This window comes from Ochotona curzoniae, unplaced genomic scaffold (genome assembly GCF_017591425.1).
Source record: "Ochotona curzoniae isolate NIBS_2020 unplaced genomic scaffold, NIBS_Ocur_1.0 contig_2404, whole genome shotgun sequence".
NCBI classification, from domain to species: domain Eukaryota; kingdom Metazoa; phylum Chordata; class Mammalia; order Lagomorpha; family Ochotonidae; genus Ochotona; species Ochotona curzoniae.
In genome coordinates, this window is record NW_024465451.1 from 12,392,279 (window position 1) to 12,419,591 (window position 27,313).

General features: G+C 47.1%; 2 protein-coding genes across 2 annotated transcripts in view; one reads left to right on the forward strand and one right to left on the reverse strand.

Annotated features, from left to right (window-relative positions):
- Window positions 1-5,140: 5,140 nt before the first annotated feature.
- EBNA1BP2 (EBNA1 binding protein 2) lies at window positions 5,141-12,856 on the reverse strand. Its single transcript, XM_040974327.1, has 9 exons — window positions 12,645-12,856; window positions 12,478-12,561; window positions 12,061-12,230; window positions 11,377-11,500; window positions 10,526-10,615; window positions 8,658-8,733; window positions 8,314-8,410; window positions 5,983-6,145; window positions 5,141-5,846 (listed from the first exon to the last, which is right to left on the reverse strand). Exons 1-9 carry the CDS (start codon window positions 12,708-12,710, stop codon window positions 5,796-5,798), a joined length of 921 nt encoding a protein of 306 aa, XP_040830261.1. The 5' UTR covers window positions 12,711-12,856; the 3' UTR covers window positions 5,141-5,795.
- Window positions 12,857-13,217: 361 nt separating this feature from the next.
- The window catches only part of CFAP57 (cilia and flagella associated protein 57), a 73,548-nt gene continuing 59,452 nt past the window's right edge, over window positions 13,218-27,313 (forward strand). The window contains exons 1-4 of the mRNA XM_040974328.1: window positions 13,218-13,380; window positions 19,927-20,243; window positions 21,929-22,215; window positions 23,634-23,841. Coding sequence (XP_040830262.1) covers window positions 13,224-13,380; window positions 19,927-20,243; window positions 21,929-22,215; window positions 23,634-23,841 — 969 coding nt within the window. The 5' untranslated portion in view covers window positions 13,218-13,223. The remainder of the gene's footprint in view (window positions 13,381-19,926; window positions 20,244-21,928; window positions 22,216-23,633; window positions 23,842-27,313) is intronic.

The following is a 27,313-nucleotide window of genomic DNA, read 5'->3' on the forward strand; positions in this document are numbered from 1 at the left end:
GCCTGCCAGAGGAGAGGGGCACCTTGCTGTGCTACTACAGGGAGCATGTGGAAGTCCTGAGGGCAGTCTGCCAGGGAGAGAGAGAGAGGAGGAAAGCTAAGGGAACAGAGGAGAAGGGACACAGCCACTAGCAGCGGGAGTGGAAGGGTCGGGCACGCAGGACTGGGCTTCCTCCCTACCATGACCTGCCTACATTTCCCAGCAGCTCTGGGTGAGTGTCTCTGATAGGAGAACTGCAAGGCACTTCATTACATGGGAACATTGCACACAGCAGAGTGGATGCGAGGAGGTAGAAGTGTCCTCCTACAAGTTACCAAGTTCTTGAAAGGGTCAGGTATTGGGCTAGGGGTTCAGGTGTTGGGTTGTGAGTACAAACCAACCTTCCTCACTTTATTGAGGGGTCTGAACTGACTTGGAGTGCTATCTCTAGGTTCTTTTATGTTTTCCTGCCTTACACAGTTGCCTTATGTATCCATGGAACTGACTCAATCAAGTAGCAAAAGTAGTTGTGAAAAAATCACATCTTCCTGAAAACAGACAAGCTTTTCCTCTTGCCACTGTTTCCCAATACAGATAACAAATGTTTGCAGAACATTTACATTGCATGTGTGATTGTGAGACACAGATGGTTGAAAATATTGCAGATATTACACCACTACTCCCAGGGATCAGCACCAGAGGATTGGTGTCTTGTGGTACTACGCCCCTGGGGCCCTACTGATATACTGACAAATGTGGCTTCTGCTCTCATCATACTTGAAATCGAGTGAAGACAAACTGACGTGCATTTCACACTATGAAAATATAAACCTCATCCTAACAACTCTGGGAAGTACAGATCAAAACACCAGGTAAAGAGGCCCCACCCTTGTCTGCTTTTCCAGTGCCCTGCAAGGTTCAGTTCATCTGGATTGTCAGTGATGTGTCCTGTCTCTGCAATGCTGTGACAGTGTATCCCAGTGTCAGACATCTGACACTCTTTTCCAGATGGATGTCTCACCTTGGAAAACACCAAGCAAGCAATCCCTGAGAACCTCAAGAATGGCCATCGCCACAAGAATCTCTCTCTATTCCCACTGACATGAAGCCATTCTGTTCATTTTTGCCGATCACATAGGTCCCACATGTAATCTCAGAAATTGTCTTAGTGTTGAACGTGCAAGCACTGAATAAATACTTGCTAAACTGAGTTGAAATGTTCATTTCCACGGACCTCCAAGAACACGCCATTTGTGGGCATCACTCTTCTAGCAGAATGTCAAGAAATTAGAAAATGGGACGAGTTCGCATAACACTCTTGTTCTGCTCCAGTTTACCTCTCTGCTGATTCTGGGCAAGTGACCCCAGCTGCTGCACACATATGTGATGATTTCTGGCCTAATAACTTCTGTACATCTACTCTGAGCTTGGAACATAAAAATCTATCGAAAATGTTAACAGTATAAAATAATGTGACCTACTCCAAGGGAAGATCTGAGCCCTGAGGGTCCAAAGGGACTGCTCCAATTTCCTGTCTATAGAAGCGTTTCCTCAGCATTCAGACCTACATCTAACCCAGTTGTCTTTCCAAGGCATTAAGGTTGGTTTGGGGATAACATGTCGTTTTAAAAAAAGAGTAACTTTCCCTACTAAATATATGACAGTTCTAATGCTTATTTGCTAATATCTATTTAAAACAGAAAATTAAAGAGAGAGAGAGAGACAGAAAATAGTATCTTCTACCAGCTGGTTCAAAACCAAATGCCCAGGCCTGGCGCCATGGCCTAGGAGAGGCTAAAGTCCTCACCTTGAACACACTGGGATCCCATATGCATGCCTTTCTAGTCCCAGCAGCTCCACTTCCCATCCAGCTCTTTGCTTGTGGCCTGGAAGGGCGGTTGGGGACAGCCCATAGCCTTGGGACCCTGCACCCGCATGTGAGACCTGGAGGAAGTTCCTGTCTCCTGGCTTCAGATTGGCGCAGCTCCGGCCCTTGTGGTCACTTTTGGAGTGACTCACTAGACGTAGGATATTTGTGTTTCTCCTCCTCTCTGTATATCTGACTTTGCAATAAAAATAAAATGTTAAAAAAAAATAAAAACCAAAGGCCCACAATTGAATGCGATGGGAATAGCAGATTCCATTGAACTGATTTACAAACTAAAATGTGGAGTTTTATTCTAATCTGGTGAATTGTTAGGGAAGTTTTCTGCTGCTTTCACTGGACATGCGTTCTAATCCAGTCTCCCTTCACCTTTGGAAACTCCTAAGACAAGTGTATTTGGTCATTTGATAGCATACCATGATGCTCAAACCCTATTTTCAGTTTTTCTTTCCTCCCTTTTTTTTCTTTATTTCCAACGATTTGTCTTCTAGCTCAGATTTTTTCCTTTTGTCTCACCAAGTCTGTTGTTGAGGCTTTCCACTATTTCCTTTTTATTTGAAAGATAGATTTACAGAGATAAGTACAGAGACAGAAAGATCTTCCATTCACTGTTTCATTCCCCAAATGACTGCAGCTACTGGAGCTGAGCCAATTTGAGGACTGGAGCCAGGATCCTCTTCCTGGTCTCCTGGGTGCAGGAGCCCAAATACTTAGGCCAGACATCCTCCACTGCTTTCCCAGGCCATAAGCAGGGGAGCAGCCAGAATTAGAACAGGCACCCATACAGCATGACAGCACTTAAAAGTGAACTATCCCGTTAAGCCATCATGTCAGCCCTCTATAGTATTTTTGACATTTTGAACCATGTCTAATATTTCAATGTGATTTCTCAATATCTTAGTCTCTCGGGAAATTTTTTGCTACCTATAATGTATGTTTTATTTCATGTATGTGTCGCTGAATAATGCTCATTATTCTGAATTCATTTCATTTCATCAGTCTATCTTCACATCCTTATATTGTTTTGTTCCTTTCTGGGAGTCATATTGTCTTTCTTGTTCTTGTTTCTTGTATTTCTGGGTTCATTTTCAGGCATTTGTGGAAACAGGTTTTCTCTTCTGACGGCTCATGCCCTTGCACTATGTCTCTGTGACTTAGTGCTTAGTGGAGTGTCTGCATGACTCCCCAGAGCTGTGTTCTGAGTGGGACCAGAGAAACCTGGCCAGTGCTCAAGCCCTGGGCAAGAATACAGGGTGATACCTAAGTCGGGTATGGCTGATCTCTTAAGAGGTCGGGTGGGAAGTGGGGGTGGTATAGGAAACAGAACAGACTGATAGAACACAGCCCCAAAGTCAGGTGTAACCCCTCTCCCAGGCAGAGTGGTGGGGGGAGACGGGTACTAGCAAGGGACTACAGCAACCCCAAAACATTCCATGACAAGTCTTCAGTCAGGCAGGTGTTCAGTGCCTTGAGTCTTACATTAAGGATACATATGGTGCAATGCCACCCTTCAACTCAAGATTCCTTCATTCTGTTCCCAGTCATGTTGCTAAGGTAGGCATTTTTCATTTTATGGATGAGGAATGACAGATGTTTAGCCACCTGACAAGCCAGTAGTGAATGGCAGAGCCAGGAGGGGCTGACTACAAAGGCTAAATTCACTCCCTTGACAAACTGCCTCTCTCAAGTGATTTCTTGACAAGGTGAGCAAACTATGAGGCTATCTGTTGCCTGCAGCCATAGCTACTTCAGCACAGAGGACTTGACCACCCGCCTTAGAATCTTCCCACATGTCTCATTCATCAGCCAAACTCAATCACATGCCCAGCTTGGTTCCTGCTCCCTGCTGGATGCTTGGCCTCTTCCCACTGCTGGCTCCTGCCTGCCATTCCAAGCTGCTTTCTCCCTAAAGCAGAAGCCCCTGTGCTCACATACTCCAAGGCTACTCCCCGCTCCACAACCTGAATGTTATCTCTTTGCGTCATGGGGTCTAATGGCATGAGCAAACCTGTACATGTGTATATGAATGTTGTATGTCCACTGCTATTTGCCTTCCCCACACCCCAAAACCTTCAGCTACCAGAAAGCACAGACCATGTGTGTTTCACTCAGTGTTCTCCGTCCTGGGTCTGAGCTGAACGTGTTTGTTGGAAGATGAGCAGAAAGAGCAAACATTCCTGCATCAAGGCCAGAAAATTGCACCCCTCAGAGACAACATGGCCAAAATAAAGGACATAGGCAGATGGTCTCATAACCTGACCCCTTCCTCTGTCTCCCAGCAAGGCTAATGTTTATCATGCAGCCTAAGGACAAAAAAGAAATACTTAAGAGATACAGACTGGAACTCAAGAAATTGGATAGGACTCGGAGCCTTTGGTAAGTCTGCCTGCTTCACTTAAACACTAGCACACTGGCAGCTGAGAAGATACAGCAGCGAGCCAGGCTCACCCTGGTGTGAATTCTGGCTACTGCTAAGCAGCTGTGTGACCTAAGCCTTTGGATTGACTCAGTCTGCTTGTTAAAAAGGGTACAGAAAATTTCTTGTCCAAGGTCAAACAGCAAGACAGCAGTAGGCCCAAGCAGTTGACACTGATCAGGCACCACTGCTCAACATGAGGAGGAGGCCAAGATGCATGGGAGGCTGAGGCAACAGATGAAGGACAGAGGAAAACACACAAAAAGGAAAGGGCTATTCACAACAGAAATATGGCTAACATACTAAACCAACAGAATAAGGGTTAAAAGCATATGAAAAGGGAACAGTTGAGAATTAAAGAACTCTCAAGAGGTCAAATGAAAGCCAAAATAAATACATATCCAATGGAATAGTTAGAAGGCCAGGTGCTTGGCCTAGAAGGTAAGAGGCTCACATCCCATATTGGAGTACTTAAGTTCAAGTCCCAGTCCTGGTTCCAGATTCCAGCTTCCCAACATTGCAGATCCTGGGTGGTAGCAGATGGCTCACGTGACTGGGCTCTTCCAACTCATATGGGATATCCGGGTTGGAATTCCATTTCCCAGCTTAGGCCTCAGCCCAGCTCCAGTCATCACAGGCTTTGGGAAGAGTGAAATAAAAAGATAGCAGCTCTCATATCTCAAAAATATTTTAAATTTTCAACAATCTTACAAAAGAACTAAAATGCAGACTTTTGACATGTGATTCAGAGAAAACAGTAAGGCAGGTAAATGGTATATGGAAAAAAATCAGGATACAGGAGGAAAATTAGACAAGAAAAATATAAGATGATGATGAGCCAAGGAAACCAGCAGCTGTACCATAAGCAAAGTTTATTATAATTCACCTAGCTGTACAGGGATTTATCATGATATTACTAACTTAAGGGGTAAGGGAGGTTTAAGCTTAATAGCCATCTAACATAAAGGAATTTGGACTCAGTCTAAATTATTATCAATAAATAGCAATACTTAGAACATTCAAAGTATCAATTCAACTTCTAAGCCTTCTTTCTAGTCCTGAGTTTTATTTTAAAACTTAACTCAAAGGCAGAGAGCCAGAGATCTTTTTGTCCACTGGTACACTTCCCAAATGACCACAACTGTCAGGTCTAGACCAGGCTGAAGCCAGGAGTCAGCAACTTCATCTGGGTCTCCCACATATATGGGAGGGACCCATGTACTGGGGCCATTATCTGCTGCCTTCCCAGAAGCATTAGTAAGAAGCTGGACCAGAAGCAAAGCAGCCTGAGACCAAACTGGCATTTCAAAATGGGAACCTGGCATGGCAAACAACAGCTGAATCCACTGTACAAGCCAGCCTCCTAGTCCTGAGTTTTCAACCAAGGATATATGTTCTTCAAAATTTTTTCTTTATTGAAGACATTTTTTATAAAAAGAAATAGAAGGGACCCCATTATATCATGAAAGTCAACGTCTTCATGTCTTCTTCTTGGTTCTCTGTCCAAGAAGCTGTTTAGCGTGTTCTGCTCTTCATCTTCTCTCTTGTTCTCTTTCCGGGTCTCTTCTGCGGAGAAAGAAACAGCACATCTAATCATACAGCCCGTGACTTTGTGCTGCAGCGTGCGAAGGCACAGAGGTGAGGAGTGGGAGCTGGAGGGTGCCTCAGCTGGCCCCTGGCCCGGGCCACATGGCTCACTTACATTTGACCCTTTCTTTCCAGGCCTCTTGAGGCCCTTGCCATGTGCCGTTTTGGCCCGGAAGCTGGATACATCATCGTGGCTCTCACGAGTGTTCCATTTGGAGCCTTTCTTCTTTCCACCAAAACCAAACTTCTGGTTTTTATACCGTCGCTTGGCATTAGGCCTGTAAAAATGTAGTTCCACAGCTGTTACTGTCACCCAGAAGCTCACTATCACAAAATCCCCAGGCAAACATTATCTCTACCTGGTGCTAACCAACTGGGGAGGAAAATGAGGCAAGCAGAAAAGGATCTACATGTGTCACATGACTTGCAGCTTTGGAAATCTTTCTGTTTTGGCAAATCTTGCTAAATGACTTTGTACTGTTTCTATTCCTCTCAAGCATATACACTTAGAGTGAACATACAAACGTAATAAAGTATAAAACCTGACATCCCAAAGGAGGAACCTCCAATTTAGCACATGAAAACCACCTGGATGTATCACTCCTCAGCACAAGCTTTCACTGCAGGGTGGGGCTACACCTCCTCTCCAGCACCCGGGCCAAAAACCCCAGCAGTTACTCTCCAAACTGAGTCCGCATCCAACCTCCTGAATGTTTCTTCAATCCATTTTTGCCTCCCCACCCCACTGCCATTTTCAAGTCACCATCACTGCTTATCTGGACTTCTGCAGAAGTATCCCAGCCATTCTCCTTGCTTCCCTCAAGTCATCCACACAAGAAGCAGCTTGGTAACCCTGTCAAAGCATCAATAAGACCCGCCTCTTAATGTTAGTAAAATCGTGTGTCTCCCTGGCACTGTTAAAGCCCAAGCTCCCCCACAGGCAAATAACCGCCCGCTCCCCTCTGCCAGCCACACCTCCCCGCTCCTCGAGCTGCACTGCATTCCCAGCTTCCCTCACACGTACCTGCTGCTGTACTTCTCTATGCCTTTGCTCATTCATATTCTTCCTCCACAAACCAAACCACCCTTTGTTCTCCTCTGATTGTTATTCATCCTTCAGACTAAGCTTAGGAAGCCATCACTACTACAGCAAGTATTTTTTTTTATTTCTTTACTTGAAAGAGCAACACAGGGAGACAGAAAGAGATCTTCCTTCTGCTAGTTCATTCTCCAAACAGCCAAAAAAGCCAGGTTTGAGATAGGCTGAAGTCAAGGAGCCAAGAACTGCATCCAGTCTCCCAGGGCCCAAGCACCAGGGCCTTCACTCACTGCCTTCCCAGGACCCATTCACCTAGGCCTGCACCCACTGCCTTCCCAAGACCGATTCACCTAGGCCTGCACCCACTGCCTTCCCAGGACCCATTCACCTAGACCTGCACCCACTGCCTTCCCAGGCGCAAGCACCTGGGCCTTCACCCACTGCTTCCCAGGTTAGCAGCAGGCTGTGTCAGAAGAGAAATAGCCAGAAATGAAACCGTACTCCGATATGAGATGTCAGCATCACAACCTGTAGCTTAACTGCCTGTGCCAACACTAGCCCCTACTGTCAGGTATTCCTAAAACATGCTTCTATCACAGCACTTTCTGTATTAAATGGAAATCAGCGTTACCTCCAGTCCTGGCGTCCACATAAGCAGCAAGGTGAACTGAAGGACAAAACTGCCAACACTGCTAATAGTCACAGTACGAGGTACATACTACCTGCTCATTCTGGCAGATAAGGCAGTAACATTTAGAAAGGGCAGTGACCTGCTCAAAGCTGCCTCCTCATGAGCAGCAGCAGGGGCTGTACCTCCAGCTGCGCCCTGAACTATCACGTGGGTGACAGAACCAGTGACTCAACACTCATTCTAATTGTGCCAAAACAGTACTTTTTTTTTAAAAGTTTACTTTTATTTATTTGAAAGGCAGAGAGTAAGAGATCTTACACCCAACTACTTCATTCTCCAAATGCCCACACCAGCCAGGGCTGAGCCAGGACAAAGCCTGGAGCCAGGAATTCCTTCTGAGCCTCCAACATGGGCGGCAGGAACCCAAGCAACCGTATGACCACATGCTCCCTCCCAAGAGTCTGTATTAGCAGGAAGCAGTGCAGGAGGCTGGATTGGAAGTGGAATAGGAATTCAAACCCAGACTCTTCAATACGGGATGTGAACATCCCAAGCAGCACCTTACTCACGGCAGCAAACGCCCACCCCAAGGCGCCCGATTTCACCCTCCGAGGCTGATATGGTCATAAAGGCCCAGCACACAGCAATGTGCGGAAGTCGTGGCCACAGCAGCCACACTCTGTGGACTGAGGCCGCTCCTGCTGGAGAGCTCCAATCACGCTCACGAATTGCTGGCCCAGCAAACACAGGACAGAACCACACCCAGAACTCCTCACCCCTTCTTCATCTGCTGGCCTCCCTTTGCGCCTGCCTGTGTGCCCCGGGCAGCAGGTTTCTGATCTCCTTCCAGGAAATCCAGTTTATCAGAGAAGCCTGTTGGTGAAGAAGTACTTTGGTCAGTACTGTTGTCAGTGAAGGAGGAAAAGTTTGCACCCCAAAATGTGGCTGGTAGTCATTACAATGATTTTAAGAGAAACAGCTTTCTACTACCTACATCATTCCCAAAATGTAGGTCCAATAGTTACACAGCCATGAGGAAGGCTCTAATGCTCTCTATCTGTTCAAATAAACTCCCTGGCACCTGGTACCCTGCTCCCTTACATCCTTGAGACATACTGACCTTTCTGGTATTTCTTAATGGCAGTCATCATGTGTGCTTTCTCCCGCTGCCTCTTCTGAAGAACCTCTGTTTGCACCTGCAATAAGAACACAAAGACAGTTACACCTGCCCAAAACCTTTACTACAAATATGTTCTTTATAATGACAGTAATACTATGTTGGGGGAGGAGACTGTTATATTCTAAGTTTAGTCTCAGTTCACCTCTTATCCAGTAAGGCTGAAATTATATGCTACTCTGAAACACAATAACATGCCCAAGTCATGCTCTTAAGAAGTGCAGAATCGAGGTTCATACCCAGCCTGCACTCCCCTCTCACTGTATAACCCTGCCTACAAAACCAGCAAATCGTGTTTAGATCTATGTCCAATTTTCTCCATTAATCATGTTACTGGGCATGACAATACCAAAAGAGAAGAGAAATAATCTTCCCAGGAAACACACAAGAAGCAGCAAAGCTTTAAGGATGAAGAAAACACTTCAAGACCGCCAAGCAGGGCTCTAGCTCTCAGCTCGCCAACTTTCTACCAGGGTGCTTCTTTGCTGAAGGGACAGAGGTCTGATCTGGGCACTGCCAGCTACCCACTGGATCCCAGTAGTATCCTCCCTATCCCCTAATTTGACAATCAAAAAGGCCTGCAGTGGCAAGCATTCCCTAAAGGACAAAAATCCCCCTAACTTGAGACCTCTGCCCCAAAGGTTTCCTCAGTTTAGAAACTGAGCTGTGGCTGGTGTCTGGCACAGTGACGGAAGCCACCACCACCTATAACATCAGTATCCAATATAGACACCAGCTGTGCCTGGTTGCTCCACTTTCAATCCAGCTCCCTGCTACTGGCACCTGGGAAAAGCAGTGCAGCATGGTACAAGCGCTTGGGCTCCTACACCACATGGAAAACCCAGATGGAGTTCCAGGCCCCCCAGTTCAACCTGTCCCAGGGCCAACTACTGTGGCCATTTGGGGAATGAATCAGCATATAGATTCCAGTCTCTCCCTCTTTCTCTGTTAATCCTTTCAAATAAGTAGTAACAACTGAGAACTAATACATCTAAGCTTTGCTTCTGATAAAATACAATGTGTCAACTGACAGCTGGTGTCTTTGAGATGTTCCCAGTCATCCACCTCCAGGTCAGAAAGAAACCCACAGGAGACCTCATGCAGGGGACAAGACACTGGTCCACTCTATGCTGGAAACCATCAGTGAGGCGACCCCAAATGGAGACAAGAGCTCATCACCCCACAATACAGGTGCTCATGTAGAAAATGTTGACACGGTTTTAACCCTCAGGTTAACTTTCCTCATACTCATTTTTCCCTGAAATCCTAACTTTAATTCCTATCTTCTTTGTCAGGTGTCCAGGAAGTAAAGGAAACCAAGAGCAATTCCACTGTGCACCAGAAATGCTTTTACATCAGCACCCAGCCACTCATCATTCACACAGGTGCCACACATTCATACAGCCCACGGTTAATTCCTTCAAAGACGTGATGATCAACTCGGCTTATGAATCCCGGAAATGCAGACTGGAATCACCAGGTGAGCTTTTAGGGGGATGAGAGGGATATGTATACAAATTCCTAGAAATTCTGGGAGTCGGAAATTTCCCCTAAGGATGTTGCTGGAAACCGCTGATCTTACTGCATTGCTCTCCCACACAGGTGTGGCAGCTGAAGCCCAGAGGAGGTAAAGCACAGGCTCTCCTGCTGTCACAGGATTCCTGGGCCCGCCCTGGGGTCAGTGTATGACCCTGCTCACACACCAGCACACACACTGCACTAGAAGCAATAAACACCTGCTCAAGTACACGGGCAGGGAGCCCAGTCCAGCCAGGGCAGTCTAACCTGGGAAGTCCCCACAGCACTCTCACCTTCTTCCCATACTTCCGGAGTGCTCGCAGTTTCTTGGCCTTCTCGGACTTCTCCATGGCGGCCTGTTTTGTCTGCAGCTTCTGTCGAATCTAAAACAGCAAACACAGTCAGTTATTTCAATCTGGGACAACCAGTAATGCGGAAGACATTCCCAGCTCTGCCAAGCACAAAACACATAAATCAGCTATTCCAACATGTGTTTATAGTCAAGCACTTTGCAAGGCACCAAAAAAGTGTCTATGTGGAGCTGCAGCTTTGGAGGCTGCCCGCCCACTCAATGTCATTTATTCCATTAACAGCTTGGCCTACAAGAGCACTAGCTTTCTGAACTGAGGGATAAACAGCACGCAAGCTCCATGCCCTTCTCTACAACACCACAAACCTGATAAAAATGCCAGGCAGACAGAAGGCATGTGACCTCGGCCAACACACACACTTCAGTTAAAAGACAAGCACCCAGCCCTGTGAATGCACAGCTGTGTCTTGAGCTCCTCTCTAGATTAGCTTCCCTGGGCAGCAACGGGACAAGAGCTCCTAAAACCCAGCGGGAGGCCTTGGGGAGCTATCTCCGTGCATCTTCAATCAGACACAGACGACTCTGTTCCTCCCAGAGTGAAATGAGAACCAAGTTTACCAACTCTGTAAATTATACTGTAGCTGAACCATACATCAACTCCTTCTTGCTTTTACAGGAGGGAAAACTGAGGCCCAAAGAAAAGTAGCCATCTGGCAGCCTCAGCATTCCACACTGGCCACAGTGAGATGACACCAGATGTGTTTCTTCTGTCCTCTCCATGCCGTGATCAGCTCAGCTCACTTTTCACAGTTCTTTTTCCTAAATGCCGTTTACCTTTTGCATCTGCTGATCCGACTTGGCCATCTCTGCGAAGTAGTCATTAGGCCTCTTGGTGGGGACTTGCAGCTGGTGGAGGCGGGGTAACACGGCCAGCACTGCCGCCTGCGCCTGGCGGTAGCTGGAAAGCCAGGACACAGTGAGAAACAGGCAGGGAATGTCTTCCATTCCTTCTCGCCGCCTCCTACGAATCGCCCAAGCTCACAGGGGCATTCCACCCCAACAAACCTGAACTAGTAACACCTCACCAATTCTGGTATCTAGAAGAAGTTTCATTGTCATTCTTTCAAAGGAAAAGTGTTGCTCAAATTAATCATGTTAGGAGAACACTCTATAGGTACCTACCAACATACAAACGCCAAGGATAAACTATGAAATCACTATATAAAAGTCCACAGCCAAACCTACAAATCGCTCCGAATTACTGAATGCCTACACGCGGTGCACACGCACAGACGGACACACACTCACAGTAAATGACATTTCCAAACGGCCCACGGCTAGACTGCGACTTAGCCAGGGAGGCCATTCTAGCTTTATGGCAAAAAACAGCAGTCCTCCCCTGCCCCATTCCCAGGTTAATGCCAACAGTCCCAGGGACACCCACACAACTGCCTCCCCGCTCCCAAATTCTCCAGCACAAAGGACCCCAACATCTCCTGCATTTGCAAACCAACATACAAAGTCATCTCCCGCTGGAAGTCGTCTTCGGGATTCACGGCTGCCTGGTCCTTGCCGGGAGGTGTTGCCTGCGACCCGCTGGTGTCTGGCACAGGCCCCAAGGTCACATCGAGTCTCTCCACCCACTCCAGATCCCGTCTGAATTCAGCCAAGCACTGTTTCAGGCCGTTCTAGTGAAGTCAACCAACCCTCAGAAAGGAGGTCCGCTAACACCGGCACCACCTCCACATCAGGAGGGCTCAACCTTTCCAGAACAACACTGTCTCCCAGATACAACCCACCTCCGGGTACCCCGATCCAGTTCTGGAACGCACCCCAAATCCGGATACCACTCCCAGGGCTGTCTCCGGAGTGCACCCACCTCCGGGTACCCCCGATCCGGTTCCGGAGTGCACTCCGAGCCGGTTCTGGACTCACCACGTTGTTCACGGCTTTCTTGGGCCCCTGCAGCACGACGTTGAGGCCTGGTTTCAGGAGCCCTCGGGAAAACGCATCCTGCAACTGCGAGGTACAAGGGCGGTCAGCACCAGCCAGGGAAGATCCCCGAGTCGGCGCCCGGCCCCTCGGACTCGGCGGACACCTACCTCCTGGTCCGCGACCAGAGATTCGTCAGAGTCCGAGTCCGATCCCGAGAGCGGGGGAGTGTCCATGCCACAGCACGCGCGGCTGCCCGGGGACAGCACAAATCCCTGCGGCTCCACGTGGACTCGAGGCACCGGAGCGCCCACAACCCTACCCGGCTTGGTTTTTTCTTAGCACGACTTCCTGTTCCGGTCGTAAGCCCGCACTTCCGGTACGCCGTTGCTATAGGAACGCCTCCGCGTTCGGAAGAGTACGAGTTGCATGCGATCCGGGAGGGTAAGACTTCTGGATGAGCACGTGATCTGGTGACCCAAAGAGAAGCGAAAGGTGGGAGGAAGTGCCTGGAGCATGAGGAGAAGTTCGAAAACGCGAGGGAGCGGAGGAAACAGGAAAAGGAGCAGGGTCGGGGCGGAAAGAGGGAAGGGCGCCTAGGGGGCGGGGCGTGTCCCGGGGACGGGGCGTATCCTGGGCGGGACGTGACCGGTGTGGGCGTGTCCCGGGGCGTGGCTTGTCCGGGGTGGGCGGAGCGCTTCCCTACCTTACCTGCTGTGCTGTGTTCAGCAGAGCTCTGACTAGAAACCATGTCCAGCGTGGTAGCCCAGTCGCTGCATGTTTTTGGCCTTCGATCTCACGTAACCAACAATATCTTCTTCTTCGACGAGCAGACTGTTATGTTTCCTTCAGGAAACCACTGCGTGAAGTACAATGTGGATCAGAAATGGCAAAAATTCATTCCAGGTAAAGCCCTTTCCATCCTTGAAAAAACGGCTGTTGGCCTGTTTGAGGCTATATACTCTGTGGATGTGGAGGGACAGTGTTGTAAATGTCGACTTGCATTGTTTAATCATGGTCGACCACACCCAGCATATAAAATAGTACTAACTTAAAAATACATTTTTCATTGTAATTTCACAAGAATGTAAAGAATCCTTTTTCATGCATTTTCAGTGTGGTTTTATGTCAGCAGCAGAGTGCTGCCAGGACACGAACCAGTGCTTACATGGGATCCCAGCACATGCAAAGTGAGAATTTAGTCACTGAGCCGTCCAGTGAAGTCTGGTGATGTTTTTGTTTTTGTTTTGTTTTGTTTTTGAAGTTGTTTCTATATTTGAAAGGCTGAGGTAACAGACAGAGAGAGAGAGATCTTCTACCCGCTGGTTCACTCCCCAAAAGGCTGCAATGGCCAGGGCTGGGCCTATGCAAAGCCAGGAGTCAGGAGCCAAGAACTTCTTCCGGTCTCTCAAACACTTGGGCCATGCTCGCTGCTTCCCCAGAGCGTTTCCAGGACCACCTCAGACTCACAATGCCAGCCCTGACATTCATACATCTTGAATCATAAAACTGAGTTCACTCCGTTGTATCATGCTCCATCACGGGAGTATAATGCCCTGAGTAGTTGATCATCGTTCTAATGGTGGAGGACATTTGTGAAATGGCTTTTGTCATCATGAACCATACTACTGTACACGTACGTGTATTCGTTTCTACTCATTCTTGTATGTGCATCCACGTGTGCCCAGGTACCCTGGGATGCGCAGCCACCATACACCCCCGCCAGAAGTACAGAAAAGTCTCTCCATTCTAGCACAAGCCCATCGTCCCCTGCTGCCATACAATTTCCTGATACATTGCTAATCTAGCAGCTGAGAAAAGACATGGTGCTTTAAATTGTATTTCTGTATTACTAATGAGGAAATCTATTTTTGCATGTTTATGGACTTCCATGTAGACCTATAGTAACTGCCTTTTGTAAGTCCTGTTTTTCTGTTTGGTGGCAGGAGTTATTAATTTCCTTATGACTTCATGGGGCACACTTTAAATATTCTGTATACCAACATTTGTCAGATTTGTGAGTTGCAAATAACTTCACCTAGTACTTTCGGCCTTGATTTTTTTCTGTCTCTGTTTTATTTTTTAATTTAGCACTATTTTAAAACTTGTTTTGATTAACATATATTCATGTCCATGGGGAGTCTTTTGATGGACAGAATATGTTACCGTTGATAAGGTCAAGTTTATGAAACAGCGTGTAGTATTCTGTTGGAATAAACTGTACTGAATGCAGTGGAATTTTATTTCTTGATTTTTACATCCAACATATTTGCTAAGTTGCTATGAATCCTGATTATTTTTCAGGAGATTCTGTGGAGTTTTCCACACAGACTGCCACATCATGTAATAATTATGATAGTGTTGTTGCTTCTTTCTTGTGTTACTATACTGGTGAGTACGTCCAGGGACAAGGAAAATGAGCAGCCCCTCTTGTGTTTCTGATCTCGGCTATTCCCTGTGGTGGTTGCTCAGCGTACCTACCAGGCTAAGCAATGCCTTTCCTTTGTGATTGGCTATACTGCACACCCCCAAATATATACTGGATTTTATTATATCTATTTTCATTTTTTAAAAAGATTTATTTATTTTTATTGGAAAGGCAGATATACAGAGAGAGAGGAGGAGAGACAGAGAGGAAGATCTTCTGTCTGATGGTTTACTCCCCAAGTGACCACAACAGCTGGAGCTGAGCCAATCTGAAGCCAGGAGTCAGGAGCCTCCTCCGGGTCTCCCATGCAGGTGCAGGGTCCCAAGGCTTTGGGCCGTCCTCGACTACTTTCGAAAGCCACAAGCAGGGAGCTGGATGGAAAGCAGCGCCACCAGTATTAGAACTGGCGCCCATATGAGATCCTGGAGCATTCAAGGAGAGGACTTTAGCCACTAGGCCACTGCGCTGGGCCCTAATTATATGTGTTTTCTGTATTTTACGAAAAGACCATGTAACTTTTCATGATTAAGTCAGTCCCCATTTTATACAAACATTTGTTTGTATTTGCTCTCATCTTGACTAAACCCTTTGCCTGCCATTACTCTTTACAAATCAATTGTTCCAGCTGAGGTCATTTTTCCTCTGCATTTAGTAATAGTGTGTCAGTGGTAGGTACATGCTCTCTGTTGTGGTTTGTCTGGAAATGGCCTTATTTCTTCTTATTTTTAAAAGATATACAATGTTTATAATCACATTATAGATCATATTCTATGGTTCATTTGTTTGTTTGTTTGCTTTGCCTTCTCTTTTGTCACCATGTTAAGATGTTAGCCATTGAAGTCTTCTAGTCTTTTTTTTTTCTCAATTATTTTAAGAATTCTGTCTCTTTATTTTTAGACACACATTTATGAATATGTGGGGTTTTTTTTTTTCTGTTTCTATCCTCCTAAGCATTCTTTGGGACTCAGTTATTCTAGAAAATGTTACTCAATGATTCTAGGAAATATTTAGTAATTGTTACTTGAAATATAGAAGCTTTTCTGTTGTCTTCTGGAACCCCTCACCAGCTCAATTCCGTCTTCACTCCTCCATGTGTTTTACTTACTTGATTTTTCCAATTCTTAGCCTCTCTGTTGCAGTCCAGGTCATTCCTCTACCTTCATCTCAGTTCTCTGATTGTCTCTTCAGCTGTATCTGACGTGCTGCTTAACGGATCCCTTAAGACCCTGGTCTTAGTTGTGCTCATGGTCTCACACTTTTCTTCCTGGACCATTTTCCTTCTGCAGTGAACTCCATCACATGCATGCATGTGCGCAGCTCCTCCCCATCCAGAGGTTCCAGTTCCACTCACATGCTCAATAAACAAACACCGTTTGGCCAATCTTCAGGCCTGGGCCAAAGATAGATACAGACCTATTGGAACAAGCTGGTGCTGAGTTTGTTACCAGACTCTGTACCATTTGGACAGAGAATTCCAGAGTCCTGGATACCGAGGGTGGGATCTGAAAGAGTTAAATTACAGAATATGATGATCATGAAATCATGAGATCTGAATTTGATCTGGCTCTCCATTTTATGAGCTTAACACAGGCTCAGTCTCTTCACTCCTGCAGTGGAGACAGTGCTTTGCTCACTCGGTTCGGACCAGGATGGCATTAAGACATACTCATTTGTTCATGCAACAAAATTTTCTTAAGAACATCCTGTGAGAGGCTGGCATTGTGGTGCAGCAAATTCAACCACCACCTTCCTTGCTGCTGTCCCAATACAAGCCCCGGTTTGAGTCTCGGCTGCTCCATTTCCAGTCCAGCTCCCTGCTAATGTCCCTAGGAAAACAGCAGAAGATGGCCCAAAGAAATAATGGGGAGCAGCAGCTTCTAGGACTGTCCAGTTTACTGTAAGTGAAATGAGAAGCCATAGCAGGTGTTGAGCACAGGGACATGATCTGAGTGAGGTTTGCACAGGCTCTGCTGGCTACTGTGCATAGAATACATTTGAGGAGAGCTAAAGGAGGAAGCAGGGAGCAGTAATTGCGGTAGTCCAGATGAGGGAAAAAGGTGCTGGGAGCAAGGTTTGGATGGGCAGTTGACAGAGACGAAATAAAAGCCTGGTTTTCTGTTGAGGGCAGGATTTCTCCGTAGACCAGTATGGAGTAGAAAAGAAAAAGGAGCAAGCTTTTGTGCCAGGCATCAAGAAGGATGGAGTCACTGTTGATAGGAAAAGATTAAAAGACTAAAAAAAAAAGAAACAGTTGGGTTGTGGATGTGTTGTGTGACCAGGTAGGTGTTCACGTGGGGGAAGTAAACAGTGTGATTTCCCAGACTAGGCTCAAATGGGAGAGGTCCTGGCTGGAAATGAGTATTTGAGGGTCACCAGCATAAAGAAGAAATGAAAAGGTGAGATTCTCCCAGGGAGTAAGCAGGTTCACAAAGAGAAGCAGACCGGAGAATGAGCGCAAGAAGCTCTGAAGGAATTTCCAGGAAGGCTGGAGGAGATCCATGGGAGAAAAGACTTCATGGAGGAAGCCATTAGCCGGGTAAAATGGTGAGAAAACATTTCCTAGACATTGAACACTGTCAACATAAAGGAAGTACCTACTGAGCTGGTGCTTGAGAGGGCAGGAAAGCTGCAGGCCCTGCCCCACAGGAGTCCTCACCTGGAGACAGGTGTGTTCACACCACATCAGCAAGGAGGGCATACTAGTTAGCAGCGTGGCACAGAACACAGGAGGAGGAACCAGCCGTTCTCCTTTGCCTCCTGTAGGCAAGCCCACGCTTGGGGTCTCTTTGGAGGACCCTTTCCCTTCCTGTCTCAGTCACTTCCACTAACCCTACAATCACATCCAGCTCCAGACATCCTTATCAGAAAGTCTCGCCATATGACCCTCCCACTAGATACAAAAAAATAGAATTTATCGTTTCCATTTCCTCCTTCTTTTTCCTTATGATCACCTTGCCAGGTTTTGAAGCACAAGAAAGATTACAAAAAAGGAGTGTGTCCGTTGTACAGAAACCTCAGTATATAAATATATAACTTCTCAGTATCATAAATGTCGTATTTGTAATTGCTCTGGGACAACTAACAAGGCATTTGGGAAATTGGAATCAATTTAGATCCTTACTTTATACCTTCCACTGTTGTGTACCCAAGGCAAAGACTTGTGTGTAAAAGAAATTAAACCACAGGGTAGTCTGTTGACAACACAGTTGAGTTGCTCCCTTGGGAGGTTCATATCCCATATGAGAGTGCCTGGTCTGAATCCCAGCTAAGTGCGCTTTTGATCTCGCTTCCTGTTACTGTACATCATCGAGGCAGCACATGATGCCTGAAGTACTGTCGTCCATGCAGGACACTCAGACTGAGTTCTGGGTTCCCAACTCTTGCAGGCATTTAGGGAGTGAACCAGAGGATGGAAGTCTGGGTCCCTTTGCTTTGCAAACAAAAAAAAATAATAATAATAAATGAGAAAATTTTCAAATCAAACTGTGGAGGGTCCTATGGCACAAGTTGATCCCCGGCTTAGAAGCTAACATCCCATGTAAGAGTCCCTGGTTCAACCCTGCCTTGCTTCTTTTTTTTTTTTAAGATTTATATTTATTTTTTATTGGAAAGGCAGATATACAGAGAAGAGGAGAGACAGAGAGGAAGATCCTCCATCCAATTGTTCACTCCCCAAGCAGCCACAGCGCCCAGAGCTGAGCCAATCCGAAGTCAGGAGCCAGGAGCTTCCTCCGAATCTCCCACATGGGTGCAGGGTCCCAAGGCTTTGGGCCATCCTAGACTGCTTTTCCAGGCCACAGATAGGGAGCTGGATGGGAAGCAGGGACCACCAGGATCAGAACCAGTCTCCTGCTAACAGGCCTGAGAGGCAGCAGAAGATGGAACAAGTGTTGAGTTCCTGCCTCCAACATGAGAGGTCAAATGGAATTCCTGGCTGCTGGCTTCAGGCTGGCCCAGTTCTGGCAGTTGTGGGCGCCTGGGAAGTGAACTAGAAGACAGAAGAAATGGAAGAAGTCTGTCTCTCTCTCTTTCTACATTTCAAATGAATCTTTTCAAAACAAATCAAATCATACTAGAAGTAAATACACAAAATTGGCACATTTGAGTGAGCTGAGTAATTTTTTAAGTTTATTTTTTATTAGCAAATTCTTTTTTTAAGATTTATTTTTTTTTATTGGAAAGATTTACAGAGAGAAATATATTTCATCCTTTGGTTCACTCCCCAAATGGCCTCAATAGCCGGGGCTGAGCTGATCCCAAGCTGGGAGCCAGAGCCTCTCCTGGTTCTCCCATGTGTATCTTCCACTGCTTTCCCTCAGGCTTCAGGCTCTGCCTCCCCCTGGCCATGTCCAGGGCTCCAGTCACGCCCCTGGGCTACCCGCGAACCCCTTGGGCACTACACAGCAGCACGCCGTTGCCCCGCCAAATGCGGAGCGCCGGGCCACCGGCTGGCCCTTAGCGGTCCCCCGAAAGGGCGAGGGGACCGGCCCCAGGCTCTTCTTAATGGTTGGCAAACACAGCCAACACCTGTATATCCCAGAAAAGAGGGCACCGAGGGCTTCTGTTCTCGGTTTGCAGGAGACCACAGGCTTCATACAACCCTTCCAGCAGCCTTCTGTCTCCTTCTCCTGGCCAAGACTTGCCCATTGTCCCACACATCACCTGCCTGAGGGAAATCCACAAGGAACAGAGGAAGCATGTGGGGAGTTAGCCAGTCTGAGGGGCTGTTATTGTCCCCTCTGGGCAAGATCAAAGAGCCACCTGACATGGGCAGCACCATTGCCCAGCATGTGATTCTCCCACTGTGCTGTACCTGTAACAGCATCCACGCTTGACTCAGGCTTTCCTGCCTCCTTCTCCCACCTAGCCTCCAGGGATTACCTGTCCCAGTCATTGTCATGCCAAGACACTGCCATGAACTGGTATGTACCACCTGTGTGCCTTTCTTTGTGGCGCCAGGCTTATGTTGAATATAGTGCTAGCCTGATCGACCCTCACAATCCCCTTTTACCTCTTGTTTGCAGGCTCAGACAAGAGCCAAGGCATGCTGGCCTTGGCCATCAGTCCCAACCGGCGATACCTGGCCATCTCCGAAACTGTGCAAGAAAAGCCCACCATCACCATTTATGAACTATCATCCATCCCCTGCCGGAAACGCAAAGTCCTTAACAATTTTGATTTCCCGGTTCAGAAGTTTACTAGTATGGCTTTTTCCCCAGACTCCAAATACCTACTGACTCAGACGTCACCTCCAGAGTCAAACCTTGTCTATTGGCTGTGGGGAAAGCAGAGAGTCATGGCCATTATTAGAACCGACGTTCAGAACAATCCCATCTATCAGGTACCTCCTAACCAAACGTCCATGCCAAGTATGAAAAGTTGGCAGGAGCTGTCTTTTATTGACCTTCATCTGGGTCCCATTAATTTATTGCATTTTAATTAACTTGCATGTTAGCAGTTACTTTTATGGTAACCACATAAATTGTTGATTATTATTATCCCCATTTCATGGAACAGGGAACTGGGGCTCCAAGAGATGCAGTTGCTTGCCCAAGTTCCAAGAGGCAATGCACAGAGCCAGGAATTCCCTGATTCGTTCTCCTAACCGCTTTCCTGTGACCCAGAAGTGTTTTGGGATCACAGAGTGGACCTAGAGGTAGATGAATAACGCTTGCTCTCTTTCCCTCTCTGTCTAGTCCTGGCCTGTTTCCTGAGGTATTTCTGGGCAATGGGAAGGTTCCAGGAAAGTAGTGTAAAATGTCAGGTCTTCAAGGAGATATTGATGAAGTTGTAGCCATTGTGGGAAGAAGCATTTCCTATTGTTGTTTGAGGGCAACATGAAGACTTCTGTTGGACTGCTTCGGCAGGAGGTCCAACGGAGACTTTCTCATAGTAGAGTTACCCCAGGCTAGGATCCAGTACTCGGTTCTGTGTGTCCAGCAACCCGATTCTGTTCACATTCAAAGAGCCTAGTTAATCCGTGCTGCAGACGCAGACTCAGTCTTCAGCTCCTGTAAGGTTGACATGGAAGCAAGTGTATCTGAACCAGAACACATGTCCATGACAAAGTGAATGAAGCAACCTCATTGGAAGCGGAGAGTACCTCCTCCAAAGTAGATTGAGCAACCACTTTACAGGATGCCTATTGTGAGGTCAGCAGTGGAAATATGTGGATGAAAAAGCCACAGCGCCCCCAGCAGGCTCCATGTAGGGGACAGCAGGTTGCCTGGCCCTCACTGTACTCTGGGATAAGGTTGGAGGCTGAAGCAGCTCATTTGATGCAAGAGCACATGGTACCTCCTGACCTGTGGTTTCCTTCGATTATACAGGACCATGTAAACTTGCCAGCACTCTGTTTTCTGTTCGCTTCTGTAGCTGAATTTTTTTGTGCATTTTCTTTGTGAAGTTTCTTAGAACAGAAACCTTTTCATTCTGTGATTTTTGGCAGAAATCTATAAGATTTCCCCTTTTAAGACTGGGAAGCCTGTTGTGGTCTGAACGGGATATTGGCCCCCAAACTCACATGGATAGCTGATTGCCAGAGTCAGAAATGGATAATACTATGATGGAGGAAACATAACTAGGAGGTGATGGGAAGTCCTTGGGTGTTTGGGGCCATGCTCTTAGAAAATAGTTGTTGCAAGAGGTTTGGTTATACTACCCCAAGTCAAGACTCGTCCTTTTCCCTTCCTGGCTTGCCATGGATTTCTCTCTCTGCACATGCCCTGCCATCACTGTCCCTCAAGCCAGGAGGACCTGAACACTATTGGACTATGAGCCTCTAAAACCATGAGCCAAAATAAGCTTCTTCCTTCTTTGATAATTAGCTTTGCCCACATATTTGCTGTAGGGATAAGCTAACTAAATACAGCGGTGTGTCCTTATTAAACATGATATAAAATTATATGCTTTTATAATCTCTAAAGGGATTTGTGAGCCACTTGAAATAAATGTTAATGAATAGAGTGTGAAAACATTCCATCAAGACTAATTTCTTTTTTTCACTTCTTCATTCACGTCTTACAGGTTAGCTTCAATCCCCAGGATAACACACAGGTTTGTGTCACTGGAAATGGAATATTTAAGCTGCTCCGTTTTGCTGAGGGAACTCTAAAGCAGACCAATTTTCAGAGAGGAGAACCACAAAACTATTTAGCCCATGCCTGGGTGTCTGAGGACAGGATTATTGTTGGCACTGACATGGGCAAGCTCTTCCTCTTCGAATTGGGAGATCAGCGTTGGGAGACAAATATAATGGTGAAGGAGGCCACCAGTGGCTCCAAGAACCTAGACATCATCCAGGAATCGGAGAGGTAAGGGTACCCCCCTGGGCTGGCTCCCACACACTCACTGTACTAACAGCTTTATCCAGAAAGCTATGTTTGGGGAAAAAAAACAAACAAAAAAACCCACTCACCACCCTTCTTTCTTGAAAGTCTGCTGTGTGTTCAATTTCCCTCGTCCTCTCTATCATTCCTCCACATTCAAGCACAGCCTTGGTAGGACCTCAACCTGGATGCAAGTCTGTTAATTTTTAAGATCTAGTCTTGTAACCATTGTAATATGACTGGTCTTCAAAATTATAGGTTTTCAAAACAATATTTTCTAGTAGCTCCCGCAGCTACTTTGTTGATTATGTAGGTTGTACACCAAACAGGGCGTCTTGCTGAGTACCAGGGATCTAGGTCTGTTTTATAGACAAAGAAACGAACTCAGAGGTTAAGCAACTCACTCAAGATCACAGTGCTGGTTTACAGAGGACTCGATAGTCGAACCCAGGTCTAGCTGACCCTACAGCCTGGGCCCTCCACCCAATGGCATCCCGCAGATACGTCCTCAGTAACTTCCCAATTGTGCTTTGCTTGCTGTGTTCCCATATATACCCTTTTGGGTTGTGATTACGTAGTCCCTATGCCCTTCTCTGGTTCATGTTGTGTAGTGGTCCCAGAATACAGGCCCCCTGTTTTAGCTCAACCGACACATGCCTGCTGCTCTCACCCTTCTTTCTACAAGGAACATCTGCTCTCACCTCCGTCCCTGCATGCACTCTGTACACCATCTTGCTTCCAGGCTGGGCCAGGTGCTTGCTATTCCCCATGGTTCCCACCCCATCCTGTGGGTCCCAGCTCATAGCCCGAGCTCATCTCAGAAGTGTGCACCTCTTGCATCCCTGTCCTCAGGAAACCTGTTACTTGCTGAACGGCTGTCCACCTTTGCACTCAGCTATGCCCTATAGCATACCTGCCCTTGGACTGTAAGCTTCTGAAGAGGCTTAGTGACCATTATTTTCCAGAGCTGTGAACACAGTCAAACACCAAATAAATATTTAGCAATAAATACAAAAATTCCACATATAAACAAAACAGAGAACTGGATCCAGATCTCAGCTCTGCCACTTGGTGGTTGTGTGACGTTGGTAAAACCACTCGGAACATCTCTTCGAGTTTGGTGAGGATAACCATCCTCCAGCAACGTTGACAGCGTTCATAATCATGGCTGCCATTGCCGTGGCCACACAGGGCGTGACACTTGTACGTGAGTGAGTAGCCTCCCAGGCTCCTCTTCTCAGTGTTGGCACCTGCAGGCCTAAGGACAGCAACTGGCTGTGGGAGTAAGGATCGCCAAGTAGTTCCTCAACTCCACCCAGGGGTGGCGCTCCATCTGCTCCCGAGCAAAACCTTGCTCCTTGGAATTGGCTCTGGAAGCCATAGATGCTGTTTTCCTTCTGCAGCCTGATCGACTTCCCACCTGCCAGTTCCCCAGTCCCGTCCTATGAGCAGGTCAAGACAGCCAGCAACTACAGCCAGCTCACCATGCCCCAGGTGTTTGCCATTGCCACCTACTCCAAGGGCTTTGCCTGCTCTGCTGGGCCAGGAAGAGTTCTGCTATTTGAGAAGATAGAAGAGAAGGATTTCTATCGGGAGAGCAGGGAAATCCGGGTAAGGAGGGAAGAGGGAAAAGATGTACAACCAGGGTGACCCCTGTGCCGTTGGCTCTCTGGCAGCAAGTGCAAGACACTGCAGTGGGGCAGAGGGCTGCACACGGGTGGTGACTTGTGCAGAGGGCTGCACATGGGTGGTGACTTGTGGGGTCCCTCCTGAGGGAGGTATTAGGATGCAGTGGGTACTTTTAGGTTTTCTTTTTTCCTTTGTAAGAGTTACCTATTTAAAAGAGCATCAGAGAGAGAGAGAGAGAAGCATATGCTGGTTCACTCCCTAAATGCCCATAACAGCTAGGAAATGCCAGGCTGAAGCTAGGAGCCAGGAACTCCATCTGGGTCTCCCATGTGAGCAGCAGGAACTCAAGTACCTGGTCCATCACCTCCTGCCTTTCTAGGCTTCAGCAGCAGGGAGCTGGGCAGGAAGCAGAGCAGCTGGTTCTCAAACTGACATTACAATGTGAGATGCCAACATTGCGAGCCACAGCTTAACGCACTGCACCTCAACTCTGACCTCACATTTGGAGTTTAAAGGAGGAAGATCTTAGACAGATTGCGTTTCCTCTTGAACTTTAGAGTTTCCACAGCCTCCCTGTTATGACGTGTGTGCATGTTTAGTGGCCAGCAGACCTCCTGGCACATAGTCAGCCTTCAGCAAATGAATATGGAACAGAGAGTCACAGGGTGGCATAGAGGCGGTAGGGTGGGGTGGGAGGATCTGCTTAGGAAGGAACAGGAAGGCTTCCCTGTGTTTGACAACAGTGTTTAAGGGAGAATCATGGAAGGCTGAGAACATGAGGCAGCAAGAAACTAATGAAGGGGCCTGGCATGATGGCCCAGTGGCTAAATCCTCAGCTTGCGTTCACTGGGATCGCATACGGGAACCAGTTTGTATCCCAGCTGCTCCACTTTCCACCCAGCTCCCTGCTTGTGGCCTGGGAAAACAGAGGAGGATGGCACAAAGCCTTGGGACCCTGTATCCATGTGGGAGACCCAGAAGTTGTTCCTGACTCCTGGCTTTGGATCGGCTCAGCTCCAGCTGCTGTGGGTGTTTGGGGAAATGAACCAGCAGATGAAAGTTCTTTTTCTCTTTTTTTTCTCTCTGTAAATCTGCCTTTCCAAGAAATAGAAATAAGTTTCTTTTTTTAAATTAACCAATTAGGAAGTCACAATGGAGGGAACAGCTTAAGCATTGTCACCACTGAGGGGGAACCGGTGGTATGTTGAGATATGTTCTGTTCCCCAGTGGACAGGGACTAAAGTCACCTGAACGGGGCAGAAGAGAGCTGGGGCTCGTGAAAGATCTCAGGGGCCAGCTCAAAAGCTGAGTGTGGAATTCACAGGCAACCTGCAAGGTTTTTGAGCAGAAAGGCAAAAATATAAGAGAAGGAGCCTTCCCCCAGTAGTCAGCAAAGATGATTCTGGGGGTAATGGGCTTGACATGGATAGAAACAGCATGTGAGCCAGACTGGGGTTAAGGGGCTGGACCTAACAGTACCTTGAACCTGATAGCATGAGGGTGAAGGTCAGCCCAGTTCCCCCACCAAGGGCAGGGATTGGCCACTTGCTGCTCAGAGAATGATTAGAAATTATGATGCTGCTGTTAGGAACTGGTGAAGATAGTCTTTTTAATGAAGCCAAAAGCTAACAAAGACTAAGATCAGGTAGGGAGATGGGGAAGGTGGAGTTTTTGTGGAGGTTCAGTCTCTAGGACTTTCCCTGAGTATATAGGGGAGGTCAGAAGCAAGGAATACTTAGAGGTGATGCCCAGCAGTTGAGGCTGATGTCTGGGGAAGGGACCAGACATAGGAAGGAGGTAAGAGCAGTAGGTAGGACCCAAGGGAAAAGGACAGAAGCGATGTCAGTTTACTTTGCTCACAAAAGAATTCATTCTTTTGTTTGTTTATTCGTCTAGCAAATCTTTATTATTTATCAAATGCCAAGCTGCGTGGTAGATGCTGGGAGCTCATGGTGTTTAAATGTAGTGCAATGAGGCTTAGCTGTAGTGGCTGCTCAGAACTCAACCGAAAAGCCGGAGTAGCGCTACATGTGATAGCAGCATCCCATATGGTTGCCAGTTCGAGTCATGGTGGTTCCAGTTCCCATCCAACTCTCTGCTGACACACCTGGGATTGCAGTGAAAAAATGGCCCAAATTCTCAGGCCCCTGCACCTGCCTGGGAGACCCGGATGAAGCTCCTGGCTTCAGCCTGGGCTAACCCTAGCAGTTGTGGGTCATTTGAGGAGTAAACTGGTAGATGCAAGATCTTTCCCTCTGTCTCCTAGAACTGTGCCTTTCAAAGAAATAAAACAAATCTTTTTTTAAAAAAAAAAAAAAAGAATGGTGAAAAGTGGACTTTTTTGCAGAGACCCAGATCAGGTGCAGTGCTTGATGGGATTTCTGGTTTGGGAGTGGGATCAGTACACACACAGAGCTTAGCGTGTGGCTGCTGCATAGCTAATGTTAGTTTTTATTATTTTGAGTTATCATTATAATCACTGCTACTTGCATTGTTCTCCTTGGAATATTCATATTAGTTAAAATCACTGGAAGATAAAAATCGCAAATGAGGTGGAAAAGGACTGAGTATAAGACTTGAATTTCCTAATCTGGCCCCTGATACAGGATGGGAATCCAGCAGAGGATACTGAGAAGTAGTGATGGTTCATTCACCCACTCATTCGCCATGCATCCATCATGCACCTTCCGTGGCACAGAACCCATGCTTGGCACCTGAGACAGAAGTCAGACATGGTCTCTTCCCACAGCAGTTCATGTTTCTGGAGAGAATGACAGTGTGCATGGCACTCAGCAGTCAGACAGAATGGACAAGGTCTGTGGTCTGAAGGTGCCCACTCTGACCAGTGTGGCAGACCTGACAACCATGGGTGCATCTCAGGACTCCCCACATCCAACCCACCAACGGGGTGATGGTACTTGGAGGTGGAGGATCAGCCAGTGAGCCACAGCACTGGCCCTGAGAAAACCTAATTTCATAACATCTGCTTGAGAACACTATGAAACGTTATTGGAACAGGAACTGCTGGTAGGAGCTATAAGACCCCTTCTCTTTCCTCTGCCCTGCCACCCACCTCACATGGGTGAAGGGCTATCAAGGAGCCCTCTGCTGGCCTGCAGAGTGCATTGATATCCAGGTGACCCATGCCCAGAGCTTCCAACAGGTAGGCAGCAATGAGATGGGTCGATTTTTAAATTTTTTTCATTTCATTTGAAATAGAAGGGAGGGAGAACACATGCAAGATCTTCCATCCATCGTTTTATTTCTCAGATGCCTACAGAAGCCAGGGCAGGGCCAGGGTAAAGCCTGGAGCCCAGAACTCAATCCAGGTGCCCCACGGGGATTCAGCTACTTGAGCCATCATCTGCTCCCTTCTGGGGAGTGTGTTAGCAGGAACTGGATCAGAAGCAGAATAGAGTCAGGGCTCGAACCAGCATTGTAGTATGAGATGCGG